Genomic DNA, 19,396 nt, shown 5'->3' with positions numbered 1-19,396 from the left:
CTTCACCGGAAGCATGCCGTATAAATTAACGTCCACCTCTTCGTTCGAGCAACAACTCGGCGTTCACGGGGAAAGCGATCGATACACAAACATGAACAACAAGTCCCAGTCCAGAGTTGCGCAGAAGGTAGAGCAGTTAGTGCAAACACACGCGATGGACCTCGACCGGATGCACTTTGGGTATACGGTTCCCGAAGCGCGTCTTCAACTGGTCTGTTCACCGTCCTCTCCCGCCCATGCATCGAAAGTGGTTCCGAAGTGGCAACAAGTTGCATTAGAGAAGCCGGTGTGGCACGCTATCGGATGTCGCGATCCTGGCGGTTGGACGTCAAAACGTTGGCGAAAAGGGCGTCAGGATACAAGGGTCGCTGTCATCACGGCGTCCCAACTCTGCTTGGGCTTTAATGAAATGGATGACCGCAAATCGACTTGGAGCGGAACAAGCGCCCGCCGCATCAAGCTCCACTGCTGTAGCACCGCCAGGATTGAGACAGGCAACTCATAGTCACATTTTTATGACGTCACCGGGCGGAGATAGAGGAACCACTCTTAAGGACGCTGTGAACGCACCAGTCGGAGACGAGCTCCAGGTATCTCGCCGCCACCATACTTTCGTGACGACGAGTCAGAGGCCCGCGTTGCCCTTGTAGAGCACTGTGAGCACTTCGGAGAGTCGAACGTCGATGGGCTCCCGGGTGTCGTACAGGGTCGGTGCGTGCAGGATGATGGCGCACGTGCCCACGATCACGGCCGCCGTGAAGATCCACAGAAAGAGGCGGTCGAGCACCATCGCCACGTACTTCCAGTCCTCCCTCACCTGTGCGGGGTGGAAGAGATGTGGGTGCTTACGGTCACTGACCTTCGAAGAGTTCGACGATTGGTTTGTTCAGCAACTATTGGCGCTAGGCGAAGCAGAAGCGTCGATTGTCGGGTCGCTAACTTTGCAAACTTTATTTAGGTTTATATTTAACGTGATAATCTAAACTGGATATCCCTCCTTAAATATTGCGGCAATTTGAGGTATACTAAGCTATTATGAAAGTGTATTCGTTTGTACACGCTCGCCGTTTATTAAGAAAGACGGGGCGTGGCCTACTTGTTCATGCTTCGTGATTCGTTCTTCTGCATTCTTGTCGACTAACGCCGCAATCTTAATGGCTGAGGAACTATAACGAGATGTACGTTGTTCGCCACGCTAAGCCTTTCTTAAGCTGTCAGTGTCTAAAGTTTACATTGTCCCTTTAATGGCTGTCAGTCAGTCACGTTAAGGGATGCCATACATCGTTACCCCCTTAACTGACAGGGCGGTAGGAGCTACGCGCTTCCCGCACAAGTCCATTTCCCTCCCTGACTCCTCTCTTTGCGCGTGGTTTTGAGCAGGATCGCGATGAGGTGGCGAAAGATCGACCTATAATTGGTCCAATGGGCGCGTAGCTTCCATTGTCCTCTCCGTTTAGCGCCAAACGGAGTTTAGTTCCAGCTCCTATTTGCGCTCATAATTAGGGAAATAATTGTTTGAAGCATAACTGAGTTAGCAACGTCTGCATTTTGTGTAATCAGCGCCACCGATGGCGAAATCAATTCTGCCTTTCAGCGGAATAAATGAATCGGGGCTCGTGCACATTGCCCAGGTGGGCCCACGTGGGCCCCACGTGGGTAAAGTGGGCTGGGGCAGCCCCTGCAGTACCGCCGTGGGTCCAACGTCGGTAAGGTAGGGCAAGTCCAATTCGGGCTGTCCGTGTAATACACACGTGGGTCCTCGGTTATTCGAGGGCAAAGTTAACCTAATTGCGGGCAAATCGAGGGCACGCCCACTTCAGCTGCCGACGAAGTGACCCCTTGGGTCCTACTTCGGCTACGCGTAGGCATGCCCAACTCCACTCTAAAAAAAAAAAAATGATGGTACAGCCATTACACCCCTTGTCGCATATAATACACTCCGAAACTTCAGTTTGACGTACATCGTCCTGGCGTCGAACTGACGGCCCCAAGTTTTGCGAGAGGCTTGATGACTGTGCGATATAACATATTAAACAGCTAAAGTAGATATCAAAGACTACATTAAAAAAAAATACCCCAGTTACTTTTTTTTGCAATCCGTCACACGAACATTAGCTATCAAGCCACTCGTGAAAGTTGGTACCGTCAGTTCAACGTCAGTGCGCTGTACGTCGATCCGAAGTTTTGGGGTGTCTTATATGGAACAAGGGGTGTAAGAATATACCCTTTCTTTCTGTGTGAATGGGCTGCCGGTGCAGTGCCCCCGTGGTTCCTACTTCGGCTATGCGGGGGGAAAGTTAGCAGAGTGGTGCGCTCCGCGTGGGCATACCCAACTTGGGCTGCTTGTGCAATGTCTCCTTGAGTTCCACCTTGGCTATACGGGGGAGACTTGGGCTCCACGGGGACACCGCGTGGGTTTGCCCAACTTGGGGTGCTGATGTGATGCCCCCGTGGGTCCCACCGCGGCTATACATAGATAGCATGGGTTAGCATAGATGCAGGCTCGGAAGGGGCGAAGCGTGGGCATGCCCAACTTGGACTGCCTGTGCACTGCGAAAATGACCCTTTCCGCTGATAATTAGACCATTTAGTGCACGTTCTGAAATGTTAACATCAAAGATCGGCTTTATTTTATAACATATCACGGAGGACAATATTTTTAAAGCGTGAGAGATAAAATTTAAATTTGCAAAACTTCATTACTAACTTACTACTCAGCGTCTAAGTAGAAGGCCGTTTTACGGAGGTGAATTTTTTTATGAGGGTCAATTTATCATAATGCCGGTATCTTCTTTTGAAACTCGGTGTCTGTAGCGGGCTCAAGCTGGCTATGGATACCAATCACCTGTCCTACCTGATTTTTTATGCAAGTGTGCAGTTTCCGTTCTATTTCGTACACTTGAAATGCCCAATTTTCGATGGTCTTGCTCAAGATGTTTTATTGATGTATCAAAATGTATAAAACATTATTTATTTTTAGTAAGCACACGAGCAAGATGAAGCATGCTTGAATTGGGATGCACTGTAATACCACACTCTAGGGAAATTATGATACAAACCCTAACGCGATCAGGTTCCCGGGAGGACCTCGGGGCGGGGGAGGGGGGGGGGGGGGGGGGGGGGGGCGTCTCGTACGCCCACTGTGGGGCCCACGAGGGGGGCCCATGTGGGCTACCCAAGTAGGCCTTGAGGCATCCCCGGTTCACTTGGACCCAACATGCAAAACCGACCTGGGACTCTTTTCCCCTTCTCTTCCTTCCTATCCCCATTCTTCTTCCGCCCCCCTTACAGGCCCCACTTTGTGCTACTTGGGACGGTCCAGAAACTTCAAGGCGCTGTGAATAATGTTGTGCCGTAGTAAGTTGGACGCTCTAAGCTTACAGACCTGCTGTATGTGACTGCAAAATGACTGCCGCTTCCGCACCGCCAGAAATAAATGTCTAATCGCAGTGAGATTAAACCTTCATTATAGTAACACTCGCGATTTCGGTAAGACTCGAAAGTTCGAGTTGATATTATGTTATGACTAAAAGAAGTTTGAAGCCATTTGTCAAAAGCGCAATTGAACGGTTACGTCTCGTGAAGCGAAGAATACAGTTTGTAAATTTCCGACTGCCTCCCAAGATGACATGAACAGCGGCGTTTTCTCCATTGCGAATATCTGAAATATCTTTAATATTATAGTTCCGGTAAAATGTATGTGCTGAAACGTTTGCATCTTCTCACCAGCACTTTGACTTTTAGAGATAGTTTCAGATTACCAGATTTTGTTAAGACAATATTCTAATGTGAGAAACGTCGTGAAGTTTCCCCTGCCACGTCTTGTGCATGTGCAGGAATTTGTGGAGCGGTTGATTAGGGAATCACGCAACATAGTTATTTAGGCCAGTGGTTCTCAGCCAATGATGTTTCGCGGACCCCTTGTGGATCGGCGGAGATGACGGAGGACCTCGTTCGTGGTGAGGGGAAGGGAAAGGTATAGCTTCATTATGAAAGTGATTTAATAAATGGATATAATTAAGGGCTAGTGTGAAGTAGACTTCTATTATAGACGTATACACAAGAAAGCTCACCTGAAAATTGGAACGTTTCTTCTCAATCTGAGAAAAGACAACTTTTATTGCCGAACTTGACTGATGAGGCTGGGCTTCGCGAACCCCTAGAATGCCTTCTCGGACCCCCATTTGAGAACCACTGATCTAGGCTATAAAGATGATGACAAATAGAGCTCTTATCAAAATCGCTGCTTAATATTTGCGCTTTTAAATACGCAATATTCTTATAGGGTGATTTCAGAAAACGTCATTTCGCTCCCGGTACGTAGTTTCCAAACACGCTGTTGAATACTTTCCACCATTTACCCTATTCGTTTGCCTATAAATGATTATTTGTTAGCGTCGCTCTTGGTGATCGTTAAATGCAGCATCACTGCGAGGGAGTTGCCGATACAACTCCAAAAATACGATCAACAACGCATTTGAGCTGCAGAAATCCTTGTTTTTTTCCGCTTTTTTAGGTCTTTCACGGCAGCCAGTTTCCTTTTACTCTGAACAAAGGTCGATACGTGGAAATATCGAGTACCAGCCGATGCTCCTTTATGTCGCCGACTACTCCGGCAGGCCTAGTCGCACACAACGCGAAAGAACCCGAGCGAGTTGAAAAACGCTGTCTTCGCGCATAAAAATTGTATAAGGCGAAATTTCGACAACAGGGTTTCCGGCCAGACTTCGCGCCGGAAGTACGTCACGTGAAATCTCCCGATAATACAGATAAAAATATATCACCAGGAAACGTTATCGCTGGCTTAGATATTTTGAAATATAAAGGAACGATCGAGTTCAATTCTCGTTCAGGTTATTCATCACAACATAAAGGTATACCTGTCCCTGAAATTGTTAACGCAGTTCTACATTCTCGTTACTGGAGATAGCATATATTGACTGGGTAAGTGAAAAGAGTGGCCTTTTGAAAATGAGTTGGCACATGTGGAACATTAAAATTATCTTGCCCCGAGCCAATTTAACTAATTGCAGTCGTGCTAATGCGCGGGCACGCTTTCTGGTGGTTAAAACATTATGGCTCATTTTTTTAAGGAAGAGGATGTGCACAAACAATCCTATTCACACTCCGTTAGATTCCCTAAGCGAATTGAGCAAAAGAAGGTCAGTGTCTGGTCTGACAAGACAACGAACAAACCAAGCATGCAACAAATCGGTTAAAAAACAGCTTACTTATCTGCGTAGCCATATCTAGAATTCTAGCAGCAAAACAAACATTCAAAATACTCTCCGAAATTACGAATCACAGACAGGCCTGTGGTAGGTTAACTATCAAGTGAAAAGGAATAAAGAACTCACAACTTCTGGTTTTTAAAGATACGAAACCTTAGGGATATTAAGTGAAATGTTGGCGCGTACGCCTCAGGCCACTAAAGGGTGTGTGGAGAACAGCGTCTAAAATAGTAATAATTAATTTTGACTACCATAAGGGGGTTTGTCTTAAAACCGAAGTGTCAGTTACACGGCGTCTACGCCTTAATTTTATCTGGGTTTCATACCTTCTTCGAACAGGTTCATCATGTGGCGTTTGGTATTCGACTAAAGGGCGATTCACACACTTGCGTCGAGTACCACCGAGAGGAACTGCAACGGCTTGTGACAGGGTAAAAAACTAAAAACCGGTTTTGTTGGAGGCGACGCAGCCGTTGCCTTAGCAACCCGTGCGTCTCAAGCCGTTGCAGTTGCACTCAGTCGTACTCGACGCAAGTGTGTGAATCGCCCTTAAGACCGAATTTGTAAAAAGCTACTCCTATTTATATTTTGTAATGGCGTCCGGAAAACTTCTTGAAGGTGGGTGGCTGAATTCTACGTAACGGACGTGTTTATTTCTTGAACATTTTGAAGGAAGCAACCCGAGACTAAGCAATACGAAAGGTGACACCTAGAGAGGAAATTTGAGGGCATCTCAAACACAGCAAAAATTTTATTGAGGACAGAACCCTTTATGTAAGGGTTAACCAAAATGAAACGAGCGGAAAGTCTCTTCCCCACTCACACCACTTTGGTTTGAAACAAAGAAATGAAACGACTTCTTACCCTCCACAATAGGGTAACCTTGGAGGACTAAGAAAGACAACACTGGGTGAAAAAGGCCAAACGGGGCAGACCTATAACCTTGAATGAAAAGACATCATATGGTGACCTCACAAACTCCTAAAATACCCACGTAAAAACAAACACACACAAAAAAAACATCACACGCACTACTAAAACTACTGATTCAGGAAACGCTTTCATACTGCTCCTAAAGACGATGACAGCTTATTTACAGCGTTTTCATGTTTGGTAATCGCGACTGATTCCTTCAACAGGCGCTTACGGACGTTTATTTCTGTTAATATTGTGGTTGTTGAGTTGCATAACGGCACGCAATTATTCGACTCCTTAATGCACTTAGAAACTTCCGAATACTGGTCTTTGTTCCTTACAAATCATTTATGTTCGCCCAGCCTATCATTAATACAACGTTTCATTTGGTCTATGTAACATAACCCACATTCAAAAGGGATCTTGTAGACTACACCGGAAACACATGTGATAGAATTCTCCTTGTATTTCTTCATGCAACATCTTTGAGAGGAAGCGAAAAAAGTCAAATCTTAAAAGCTAATAGCTGTGCTGAACACATACGTAAACCAAACTTATCACCGAAATATTTCAAGGAGTGAGTTTTCTTGTGAAAAAACGGCATGACTACGAACTTTTTCTGTTCGGGATTTTTCTGAAATTTCTTGCTTGATGAAACAATGTACGAAAGCTGTTTTGGCAGGAAGTCTTGAGAATATCTTGCAGCCTTAAACCGCGAAAAAATAACCTGAGTCGTCGTCATAATCGAATGGGAACAAACTTTAGGACCGCGTTATTTATCACATTTCGAACTAAATTTGCTTTTACCTTAAAACCAATACGACCGCAGGCATTGATAATATTAATGCTAAGTTTCTGAAAAACACTAATACGTACTCATGCGTTATCTTATCTAAATTATTTTCGCAATCACTCGAACAAGGAGAATTGCCAAAAGATTGGAAGGTGGGGAAGGTGATCCCTCTCCACAAAGGTGGCGATAAGCATAACCCTTTAAACTTTCGTCCCGTTTATTTAACGAGTATTCCTCGTAAAATCCTTGAGCACATCAGTTACACTAACATTTTCAATTTTCTAGACTTAAACTCCTTTTTTAACTCAGCGCAACATGGATTTCGAAGGTTTTATTCATATGAAACTCAACTCCTAACCTTTACTCATGACCTTCACGTAACACTTGACCGGGGTTCCAGGACTGACTGCATATTTCTTGATTTCTCAAAAGCTTTCGACAAGGTTCCTCACGCGTTGCTTCTTCATAAACTCCTAAACTTAACATAGATCTTAATATAATCGCTTGGATAGAATCGTTTCTATCAGACCGTTACCAATTTGTTCACGCTAACGGAACTAATTCTTCAACCTTACCTGTCAAGTCCGGTGTCCTACAAGGTTCCGTATTAGGTCGACTTCTATTTCTTATATATATTAACGATCTTCCCACGCATGTATCCTCTTCTATTAGCCTATTCGCTGATGACTGTGTAATTTATAAGGAAATCATTAACGACTCTGACATATCTGCTCTTCAGACCGATATTAACAACGTCACCCGCTGGTGCGATAATTGGCTTATGGAACTTAACACCTTCAAATGTAAATCTATGAGAGTGTCCCGTCAAAATAACACTTGTCCCTCCTACTCCACCTTGCTTTCTGTGTGAACCTATAAATATCTCGGTGTTCATACAACTGACGATCTCTCCTGGAACATCCATGTCGAATATATCACTAACAACGCTAATCGCTTATTAGGCTATGAACAAAAATTAAGGGCGCAAACGAGCTGGTGTACATTGCACATGGTTGAAAAAACCCCGAGACTGCGGGTAAACGACACAACACTAAAAAGTCTCTTTTTAGTGTTGTTTCGTTTACCCGCAGTCTCGGGGTTTTTTCAACCATGTATAGGCTATCTCAGAAGAAACTTTTCCCTTGCCCCCTGTTTCACTTAAACTTCTCCTATATAAAACTTTAGTGCGCAGCAAACTTGAGTATGCAAGCTCTATCTGGAACCCTGGCGTATCCCTAGCATCATCCATTGAATCCATTCAAAATCGCTCCGCACGTTTTATACTTTCTAACTATCACCGTACAGCCAGCGTCACCTCTATGAAAGCGTCTCTACATTTGCCCAACCTCTCCTTTCGTAGAAAAATAGCTCGCCTCTGCTTATTTCACAAAATTTATCACTCTAACCCAGCACTTTGAGCCTCATTATCTTTAGAACCATCATACATATCGCCGCGCACCGATCATCCACTAGAAGTAGGAATCCCCTACTGCATCACCTCTACCTTTTATGCCTCCTTCCTACCTCTGACCTCCGTCGACTGGAACCGCCTTCCCGCATCCGTAGTCTCACTTACTGACGCTGCTGATTTTAAAACCGCCATAACTGATGTTCTTAACAACGTTCCATAGCGATTCTGTACCTTGCGTTTTTTTTTACGTTTTTTTTTATTGTTCACCTTATATTGCTGTATATAATTCCACTCCTCTCTGTAATGCCTTCGGGCCCTGAGAGTATAATAAATGAAATGAAATATGCTTCGAATGACAACTATCAAAAGTAAGTATTGGTTTTACCTTTGCCTTTCCATACGTATCTCTCACTATCGGATTACTTCAAAATGTTCGGTATACAGCAGCTCACTTGTGCCCATAGATTCTGTTCATTTTTTGAGCGCCAAGAATGCATGATGCATCGTTCTGTACAGATGTGCGGCTCTTGTGAAAGCCGGGTTTTCACTGCTTCGTTATGACTTATGACGTTCATACCTTGAAAACCCGAAATTCACGCTTAGTTATTTTTGTACACATTAGGGTGCCATGAGATGAGGAAACCTACCATTAATTCCTTTCCTCGTCCGATGAGCCCTTGGTGCCCGCAATAGTGCCGAGAAAATCAAACTTTTGATACCAATTTTAATAGAGAAATCGGCCACACACGAATGTAATGTTGTGCTTTTTTATGATGCTTAGAGGCCATTGATTGAGTTATGATCATAAATAGACGATCGCAGAAAGTTTTTTAGGGCCTCTTTAAGATATGTTCACGCATTTGGCTGACGCGCTTTTGGCGAGAGCCGAGCACTTTCGCCTCGTTCTACTAATATTTTCCTTCTCGCTTCTTCCTGTACCTTGCACCCCGTCGGAAGTGCGTTAAGTTAGAATTTTTTTTAAAGCATTACATTTTGTAGGTCAAGTTAATGTAATAAAAATAAGATCAAACGCCTCTCTATGTGGATCGCTAATACGAATCACATGCATCTGCTGAACTGCCGCAAGTTCCCCATTCAAATAACAGCTACGTATTAGGTGCGTAAACAGTAATTAGAGAGTCATAAATCTAAAAAAAAAACGTTTCTAGTGCAGGTCCGCCCAAGAACTATTGCAGGGCTGTGACTTGGTTTGCTTGGTAAAACATTCGAATTGATAACGCGTAATGCACGTATCATGCAGACTGTACGTAGCTCCTCATAAACAGGGAGTGTCTCTGCTAATGCAAACATCAAATGTCGCTATTTGCACGAAACGCCTGACAGCAATCGATTTCTTTGATGATGCATTGGCGTGACACCGGTATGCTTCACAGTTATTTGTACACACAGTGTCGTCGAAAAACGGTCCAGCCTGTACTGTCCATAGACAGATACGACGCGTTTGTGATTTTGCATCTGTATAGTGAGTAGCTGGCACTCAAAGCCTTTGAGTATTTGATTTGGCTTCCACTTTCAGTTATGCTGCGTCCTGGCATGCACCACTCTCTCAAATCCAAGTTAAGGGAAAGTTTATGGTGTCGACCGTTTACAGAGCGGAGAACATGCAGGAAACGTAACCCACTGCGGCGACTCACCTCAATGTGTTCTTCGTAGCGTCGCGTATGGTCTGCGATGAAGTGCACGGACTCCAAGGCCCGTTGAAGGTCCGGGCAGAAGTGTAGTCTCATGCCGGGCGCAGGAGGGGGAGGGGAAGGCCTCCCCGGCAGATTTCCCGGGGACGGTGCTGCGTCTTCCGGGTCCGCGTCCGCGGCGACGCGAGTTGACTGCCGGGGCGGCCTAAGGGTGCCGTGCAGCTTGCACGCGGGCTCGTGCTGCTGCAGTTCTTCGAATGCAGCCTCAAAGCTGCCCCGAGGAGAGCCCTGGGACGAGCTCGCGTCTCTCAACTCGGTGCCGTTGCAAGTGCGGACCAGCACCTTAACTGGAGGGTCCTGCACCGGCCGACGCATCCTCAGAATCTTGGGGAGCGCCCTGAGGAAGACACGCTTGACCCAAGGCGCCATGCGATGCGTGGCCGACGACCGGAAGTGGACGTTGAGCACGACCACGGTGACGCAGATGGAAAGCGTCACCAGGACCATGGTGAAGAGCAGGTACTTGCCCAGAAGTGGAACGACGAGCGACGCCGGAGGAATGATCTCGGCCAAGAGCAGAAAAAAGACGGTGAGCGAGAGCAGGATTGAGATGCTCAGGGCCACTTTTTCACCGCTGTCCGACGGCAGGTAAAAGACGAGTACCGTGAGGAAGGAGATGCCCATGCAGGGAATAATCAGATTCACCGTGTAAAAAAGCGTTTTGCGTCGCATGCTGATGTTGAAGGTGATGTCGATGTATGGCTGCTCGCAACACGTGTAATATTTCTCGTGACGCACCGCTGGAACCTCCAGGATGTCCCACTCGACGCTCAGGTAGAACTCGGTCAGGTCGATGCCGATCTCCACCAGGCTTTGATTGGGAACCTCGTCGACGTGACGCAAGTCCACCTGCAGGGATGGATCAGCGTCAATCTCGACACACCTTGAAAATCCTCGCGACCATATCAAGGGGTTCCCTACGAAGTAAAATCCTTCTATGACTAGACTTATGTTATGCGTTACCGAACCAAACGTTCAAAATATGCTGCAAGCCAGACATTTTCACCTTCCCTTCAAATGTGTTTAAACTGATGTATCGAGTATACGAAACATTACAGTTTTGCCAACTTTTTAACTGTTGTGTTTTACTTGAAAATATTGAATTGAAAATTCAAAGACGACAGGAAGAATAACGCACATAAAACAAAGGGACGGCGGGCACTCGTTCTTTCATTAAAGAAGTGCCCGCCGTCCCTTTCTTTTAATGTGCTATTCTTTCTAGAGTCTTTGTCCGATAACCAACACGCTCCCAAGTTTATATTGAAAATTCATTTGCTGTTTTCCAAAGTTCCTAAGGGCTTAGCAAAACGATTATATTTTCAACAATTCCTTACCAGATACACGAGAAAATGAAGACCTTAAGTGTTAAAAGATCTGCACAAAATGCCTAAGCTTTATTGTTGCTTTTTAAATTGTATGACCTCTCAAACTAATAAAATATATTGTGAGTTCACTGATGAACAGAGCCTTTTTCTGTGGCCTTTCAACTATGTGTAACCCCGGGCATGTACGATACTCAAACAAATTGAACCAAGTTTTGTTTTTAGATGCGCGTCAACATTTTGTTGGGCAATAAAACCAAGTATGAGTTCGGCTGTGATTAGCAAGAACCCTTAATTGTTACACTAGTATTTGGAATGAGGCTACTTGTGAAGACTGCAAGCTAAACCAAAACAAAAGTCAACGTGACAGCCTTGCTGCTACCTTCGTTCATCCTTTGAAACCTGAAAGACCGAATTGCCAAAAATAAGATTTTTTGGGGGGCTAAAATTTTTTTTATATGTTTGAATCATTATTAATTTGACGCAGCACCACAGACCTCAAGGTAAACCAGTTAACTTTCTGAGGCGTTGCGGTTCTCCCGATTGATATAAAGTAATAATAATGACAATTGTCTTAAATTAATTACTATTACAGAATTTACACACGGCGTCCAATTCTACCATTGCTCAGGTAAGTTATGTTTATACACTATGCCTCGTAGAACACGGCCTAAAACACAAGAGGAACGAGCGTTCTTTGTGCATTTGTGGAAATAATTTTGTTCCATAACATCAGTGTGAAGGCGATTGTGCACACTTGGCCTTTTTGAGTCGTAGCATGCAAGGACTCCGGCAGTTGTGAACTCTTTGTGCACTTTCCCTGGCTATTTCCTCATTTCCATCTTATTTGAAGAGGTCTTGTTCTCCTCCTTCGGGAAACCAATCGGCGCGAGGCAGCTTGTGCCCGCCTGCGCGCGAGCAGGTTTCAGGTAGTTCCCTCTTAGACTCGAGAAACAAAGGATGAGCTAAGTCGTCCTCTGGCGACGACACGCCGCTTCTTGGATCTCCGGTTGACTTTGGTTCGATGCCTATGACGCGTCCCGCTCGGCGGATTATGGGCCTCGAATCAAATTCAATAAGAAAAGTAAAAAAAAATGCTTTTAATTATTGGTATTTGTTATTTCATCTGGGGCGCCATTTCTTGTAGCTTGTAACTACGACAAGGTATTTTTCTACAGGCACAATTCTGATTTCTCCAGCAGAACGAGGAAGGGCTCGTGCTTGCACACCAGGACTCTCAAGGGTCAGAAAACATAATGACTCAGCGGTTCAGATAATATCTATGTCGATGCTTCCTAAGCAAGACAGAAACTGACAGTTTACGGCTTGCTGAAACGTCTGGAGCGACGCACCTTTTTTATGAGCATCTCAGGATAAGGTAAGCAGACCCACTAAAGAAGCCCGTACTGCCAACCAAGACAATTAACTAGGATCGTCTCTTGAACTCTCTTTTACCGCCATTCGCAGAGGTGACTGACAATATTTCCAATGGGTTAAAGTTTTGCGAAGGAATTAAGATTTTACTGTGCATGGTATACGTTTGTTAATTTATGAATAATGAATAAACATACATATGATAACAATACAACCATACAAAAGATTGGCTTATTGTATTCGTTGAAGAGTAAACTAAGAATGGTATCGTAGGTATGAATTATTTGCAAACTGGGCATAATCTGTTACTGTTTCTTGCAATTCTTCCCAGTTAAAATGTTGCCTGAATATCAGCAGCGCAACGATTGTTATATTTTTATTGAGTGTAATTATTTTAGATTAAAGGAAAGTATGTATAAAATCATCGTACCTGTTTCTGGGTAATTCTGAAGTATTTAGATTTCTTTTTACGTCCAACTTGGTCGAGTAACATGCAACTTTATCTTAAGTAAATTTCTGGAGCAACTGTTAAAACCCTGCTTAGATGTTACATTAGAGTTTCCAAAGATGCAATAATTAGTTGAAAATTAAAGCTATATTATTTCTCATTCTTAATTATCTGCCCGGTTCCATGGCCAAGGGCACAAACAGGCGATTCAAAGTGGTGCCGCGTTGCTTTTACTCTATCAAGTGGCAAGTTGACGCTGCGATAAATGATGCGAAAACGGCCTTGAATTCACTAGTCATGTTTGAAATTGTATGATTACATTTTATGTTTGACTAAATATCTTTTGACCTCGTTTTTAAACACTGATTCCCCCCTTCGAGAGTTTAAACTATACAAAACAAATGTCTGCAATGTACTGTGGACATCGCACGTCTAGTTTCGGTTTCGCCTCCGGCGTCTGGCAACTAGAGCCTGCTGAGGTATGCCGCCGGAGGGCGCGGGCGTTTGAGTAAACAGTTTCGAGTTACACTTTCGGAATCGGAGAGACACGCCCGCACCGGGGCCAACGCGCTCATGTATTGCTGTACCTTGTGTAGTCAAGTATAATAAATAGTTTTATGTACCGGACATCTCCACTACATAATTGGTGACCCGGAGTTCCGGACAGCACACCTCGGTCACACGACCCCAAGCAACCACCGGTGAGCAAACATGACTTCCACCAACGGTTCCGCGGCTGACACGGCCGCCCAGGCACCGCTTTCCCCCACCGTCTCCACCGTCGCTCTCAAACTTCCGTGCTTCTGGCCGGCGGACCCAGCCCTCTGGTTCGCGCAAGTTGAAGCCCAATTTGCGACGAGACGTATAACCTCCCAACAAACGAAATTTCACCACGTAATCGCCGCCCTCAACCCAACGGAAGCGGCGGAGGTGCGCGACATCATACTCTCTCCCCCGGCCGACCAGCCATTCGACCGGCTGAAACTCGAGCTCGTCCGCCGCACCACCCTCTCCGAGCAGAAGCGCCTGCAACAGCTCCTGACTGCGGAGAACCTGGGGGACCGAAAACCGTCCCAGTTACTCCGCGGGATGCGCCAGCTGCTCGGGGAGAAAGCTTCGACGGTCGACGACTCGCTTCTTCGGCAGTTGTTTTTGCAGCGCCTACCAGCTAATGTGTGCATGGTGTTGGCGGGTGCCGGAGACATGACGCTTGACGATCTCGCTGCCCTGGCGGATAGGGTAGTGGAAGTTGCGTCACCCAGCATCTCTGCCATCGACAGCTCGGTTCAAACGCTTCCAGCCTCAAACGAAGTAAAGAACCTGGTTTCCTTCACGGAATTCCGAGCCCTGCGCGACGAGGTCCAGCGCATCGCGCAGTCACTTGCAACCCTGGAAAAACAACGGCCGAGACGCCCTCGCTCCTTTTCTCGCCCTCGTGGGTCGTCGCGCGCGCCTGAGAGTACTGGAGTTTGCTGGTACCACCACCGCTTTGGCGACAACGCCACCAAGTGCGTCCTGCCCTGCGCTCAACAGGGAAACACCCGGGCCACGCACTGAAAGCGGCCGGTGCCCCTGGCCTCCCGGCGCGCCGCTTTTCTCCATCTTCCATCCGCCCAACTAGCCAAAATGAGCAGCGGGGGGAGCCTTCAATGAACAGTTCTCATAATAACAAAATTAATTTGAAGAGTGAACATTTCGTGCCATCCCAAACGCAAATTCAACCTGGAAAATTGTCTCACATATCAGGAGTGCCTTCTCAACCACGCCTATTTTATGTTGTGGACAAAGTATCCAAGACCCGCTTTCTGGTGGACACAGGTGCAGAGGTCAGTGCAATCCCAGCTTCCCGTGTCGATCGTCTGAGGCGCCCAAGCTACAACTTGCAAGCTGTGAATGCTACAAAAATTGCAACGTACGGCCAGCGCTCTCAGACGATGGACATCGGTCTACGCCGAACTTTTCGCTGGGTTTTCTTGGTTGCCGACGTCAGTCACGCCATCCTCGGAGCTGATTTCCTCCGCCACTTCGGTCTCCTCGTTGACATGCGCAACACGCGGCTACGAGATGCCACAACGCTCCTGTCCGTGCACGGCATCGCGGAGGCCACGGGGGCGGTGACTTCAACACTACTTCGACCGCAAGTCAGGTCAGACTTCGAGGATTTGCTGCGTGAGTTTTCTTCCCTGACGTCTCCAGTGACCACAACTCGCCCCATAAAGCACAACATCACGCACCACATCATCACGTCGGGACCACCCGTTCATGCACGCCCTCGCCGACTACCACCTGAGCGACTGAACGTGGCTCGGCGAGAGTTCGAGCACATGCTTGAACTCGGAATTGTGCGACCGTCCTCCAGCCCATGGTCGTCCCCCCTGCATATGGTCCCCAAGTCCACTCCTGGAGATTGGCGTCCTTGCGGTGACTACCGTTCCCTCAACCAAGTGACCCAACCAGACCGCTACCCTGTGCCCCACCTGCACGACTTCGTAGCCACTCTTCACGGAGCAACGGTGTTCTCTAAGGTGGACCTTGTCAAAGCCTACCACCAAATACCAGTGGAAGAAGCTGACATCGCAAAAACGGCCATCACTACGCCGTTTGGGTTGTTTGAGTACACCCGGATGCCCTTCGGACTTCGGAACGCGTCGCAGACTTTCCAGAGGTTTATCGACGAGATAACACGGGGCCTGGATTTCTGCTACGCGTATGTCGATGATATTCTCGTCGCCAGCACTTCTGCCGAAGAACATGCAAAACATCTGCGACAACTCTTCGCTCGCCTCGAAGAATATGGTGTACTCATCAACCCAGACAAATGTCAGTTTGGTGCTAGTGAAATTAATTTTCTGGGACATCGCATCAACTCCGACGGTCTTCGCCCGCTCGGCGATAAGGTGCAAGCAATTAGGGATTACCCTCAGCCACTTAACAAACGAAAACTTCGGCAATTTCTGGGATTGATTAACTTCCACCGAAGATTCCTCCCAGGTTGCGCACGCACACTGCAGCCTCTGAACAATCTCCTGTCATCCCCGGGACCGAACACCGCTCCGTTGGAGTGGACGGACCAGGCCCAGGCCTCGTTCGTGCAGATCAAGGAAGACCTGGCGGCAGCTGCGCTCCTCGTCCACCCTCAACCAGATGCAGCTACACGCCTCATGGTGGACGCATCTGATGGCGGCGTTGGCGCGGTGTTACAGCAGCTTGTTGGTGAGACTTGGCAGCCTCTGGCATTTTTCTCCAAGTCTCTGTCACCTGCGGAAACTCGCTACAGCACCTACGGACGCGAGCTGCTGGCAGTCTACATGGCAGTCAAGTACTTCCGCCACTTCTTAGAGGGACGGTCATTTCACATCATGACAGATCACAAACCCCTGATCCACGCCTTCACCACCAAAACGGATGGGCTCTCCCCAAGAGAAGTTCGACATCTGGCGTTCATATCGGAGTTCTGCACCGACATCCGCCATGTAAAGGGAACTGAAAACACCGCAGCTGACACTCTCTCACGCGCCAACGTGGGCAGCCTTACGTCCGCTACTCCCATTGATTTTGACAACATGGCAACGCTTCAGAAAGAAGATGAAGAGCTCAGAGATCTACGTGCTTCTTCAGCCACGCTAATTTTTCAAGACGTGCCCCTACCGACATGCACTCAGCTCCTCACATGCGACATTTCCACTGGCACCGCACGCCCGTTCGTGCCGAAGTCCTTTCGACGCTCAGTGTTCGACTCTCTGCATAACCTCTCCCATCCCGGAATCCGTGCCACACAAGCATTGGTGAAAGCCCGATATGTGTGGCCGGGCATGAACACGGACATTCGAGATTGGGCTCGCACATGCACCCAGTGTCAACGCTCTAAAGTGCAGCGTCACACTGTTTCTCCGCTCTCTCCATTCCTGCCGCCCGATGCCCGGTTCAGCGAGGTTCACATTGACATTGTGGGACCTCTGCCGCCCTCACAAGACTGTTCCTACATACTCACTTGTGTGGATCGCTTCACCCGCTGGCCGGAGGCTATCCCCCTGCGAGACATGTCCGCGGAAACCGTCGCTAAGGCATTTCTGCAGACGTGGATTGCGCGCTTCGGTACACCTTCTAAGGTCACAACCGACCGTGGTCGCCAGTTCGAATCTGCCCTCTTCAGAGAGTTCCTAACGCTCTTGGGAACACATCGGATTCGCACCACCGCCTATCACCCCGCAGCTAACGGCCTGGTCGAGCGGATGCACCGGCACCTGAAGGCATCAATCACCGCATACGGCGAGCCCTCACGCTGGACCGAAGTGCTGCCACTCGTCCTCCTGGGCATGCGCACAACACTCAAGAGTGACCTACAGTGCACCAGCGCTGAGTTGCTCTACGGCACTACCCTGCGGCTCCCCGGCCAATTCGTTGCAGCCAACGTAGACGAGCAGCTTCCAGATCCCCTCCAGTACGTGTCACGCTTACGGACAATCATGGACAGCCTCCGTCCGACACCAACCCGTGCTCAACAGAGTCCTACCGTGTACCTGTTTAAGGAACTTGACACTTGTACCCATATATTCCTGCGCCGCGATGCTGTGAGAAAACCCCTCCAGCCGCCGTACGACGGCCCGTTTAAAGTCATTCGTCGTGGCACGAAACACTACACAATCGAAGTGCGTGGACGATCAGAAGTGGTTTCGGTGGATCGACTAAAGCCGGCTCACCTCGAGCATTCAATAACCACTCCAACTAGTGCGCCGGCGAGAAATTCTGCAGACTCTCCGACGACGCGTGGTGGACGAAGGGTTCGTCAACCCGTACGATTTGTGCCGTAACGATTTGTGCATGTATTATTTTAATTTTTCAACATTTCTGGAAGGGGGAGTAGTGTGGACATCGCACGTCTAGTTTCGGTTTCGCCTCCGGCGTCTGGCAACTAGAGCCTGCTGAGGTATGCCGCCGGAGGGCGCGGGCGTTTGAGTAAACAGTTTCGAGTTACACTTTCGGAATCGGAGAGACACGCCCGCACCGGGGCCAACGCGCTCATGTATTGCTGTACCTTGTGTAGTCAAGTATAATAAATAGTTTTATGTACCGGACATCTCCACTACAGTACCATATGGCAAAACATAGCCCAGGTAATTGCATGCACAGAGATAAAACGCGCCTCGAGACTAGCTACTCATGCGTTTATAAGGAGCACAGAAAGAAATAATAGAGAGCTGCATGGATGACAGAGAAGTTTTATTATATTTTGTAATTTTTGTTATGGTTGGCTTGAGTTTTCAAAACGTGAATTGGTAGTTTTTTGTGTTTTTTTTGTATTTTTTAATGCATCACTACAATAAAAGGACAGCTTAACCAAGGTCCTGTCGAATTGCAGTTTCTCACAACGATTTAAAGACCTACCTTGAAGCCGTCATACGTCCAAGAGCCGAACTTCATCAGGCATGTCTGCTCGTCGAAGGGAAAGTATTCGACGTCAATCTCGCATGAACTCTTGTATATTGCCGGGGGCTTCCACTGGATGCGGCCCGTGTAATTGAGCTGAGCCTTGGTCGATAGTGTTACCTCAAAGTTGCCGTCGGCGCTGGAGTAGAGATTAAAAAAGAGTTTATTGTAAATCGATCAAGAATCAATATTTTTCAAATTTGATTAGTAACAGCCTTTGAAAAATACCAGAGCGCAACCACATGAAAATCCACAGCGCAACCACATGAAAAATCCCAGAGCGCAACCACACCAGAATAAATGATCTCGAACAAACACAGCTGCAATAAACTGTTTCACTGCTGCTGCGGATGTTGTGGGGTGATAACATCACAATCAACGTTTCCCCTCAAGGTTGTTTCGTTTACAAAGTGCGCTCGTAGCGTCACACTAAAGTCGACGGCTTTCAGGTTGTTTGTTGACGCCAGAGACATTTTCACAGCGGCTCTTCTTCTCCTACGTTAGAGTAGCAGTTCTTTTTATGTTCATGGGAACGCGAGAGTAGAACTTTGCTTTCTAACATATTTTTAAAAAAAGAGGGGGGTGGGGACGGCGAGGGGCTGGATCTCTGAGCTTATTGTTGCCAAACCATGCTGACGTAAAATGTTTTTGGATAGAATGTTTCTTGATCTTCAGCGAAATATGAGATTCGTGGCGCGTTGTCACGCAACAGAAATTGTGCCAGTTGCATATAAAGATGAGCAAAAAATCATATTTAGGCTCC

At 47.1% G+C, this 19,396-nt stretch overlaps 1 protein-coding gene across 1 annotated transcript in view; it reads right to left on the bottom strand.

Annotated features, from left to right (window-relative positions):
• Positions 1-625: 625 nt before the first annotated feature.
• Positions 626-19,396, bottom strand: part of LOC8027997 (acetylcholine receptor subunit alpha-like) — a 67,788-nt gene continuing 49,017 nt past the window's right edge. Inside the window, exons 4-6 of the mRNA XM_042292007.1 lie at positions 18,592-18,772; positions 10,006-10,911; positions 626-817 (exon numbers count right to left, since the gene is read on the bottom strand). Of these exons, the coding sequence (XP_042147941.1) occupies positions 626-817; positions 10,006-10,911; positions 18,592-18,772 (1,279 nt within the window). The remainder of the gene's footprint in view (positions 818-10,005; positions 10,912-18,591; positions 18,773-19,396) is intronic.

This window comes from Ixodes scapularis, unplaced genomic scaffold (assembly GCF_016920785.2).
Source record: "Ixodes scapularis isolate PalLabHiFi unplaced genomic scaffold, ASM1692078v2 PGA_scaffold0__279_contigs__length_252992795, whole genome shotgun sequence".
Lineage (NCBI taxonomy): Eukaryota > Metazoa > Arthropoda > Arachnida > Ixodida > Ixodidae > Ixodes > Ixodes scapularis.
Note: the sequence above shows the minus strand (reverse complement) of the source record. Positions and strands in the feature narration are given on the sequence as shown.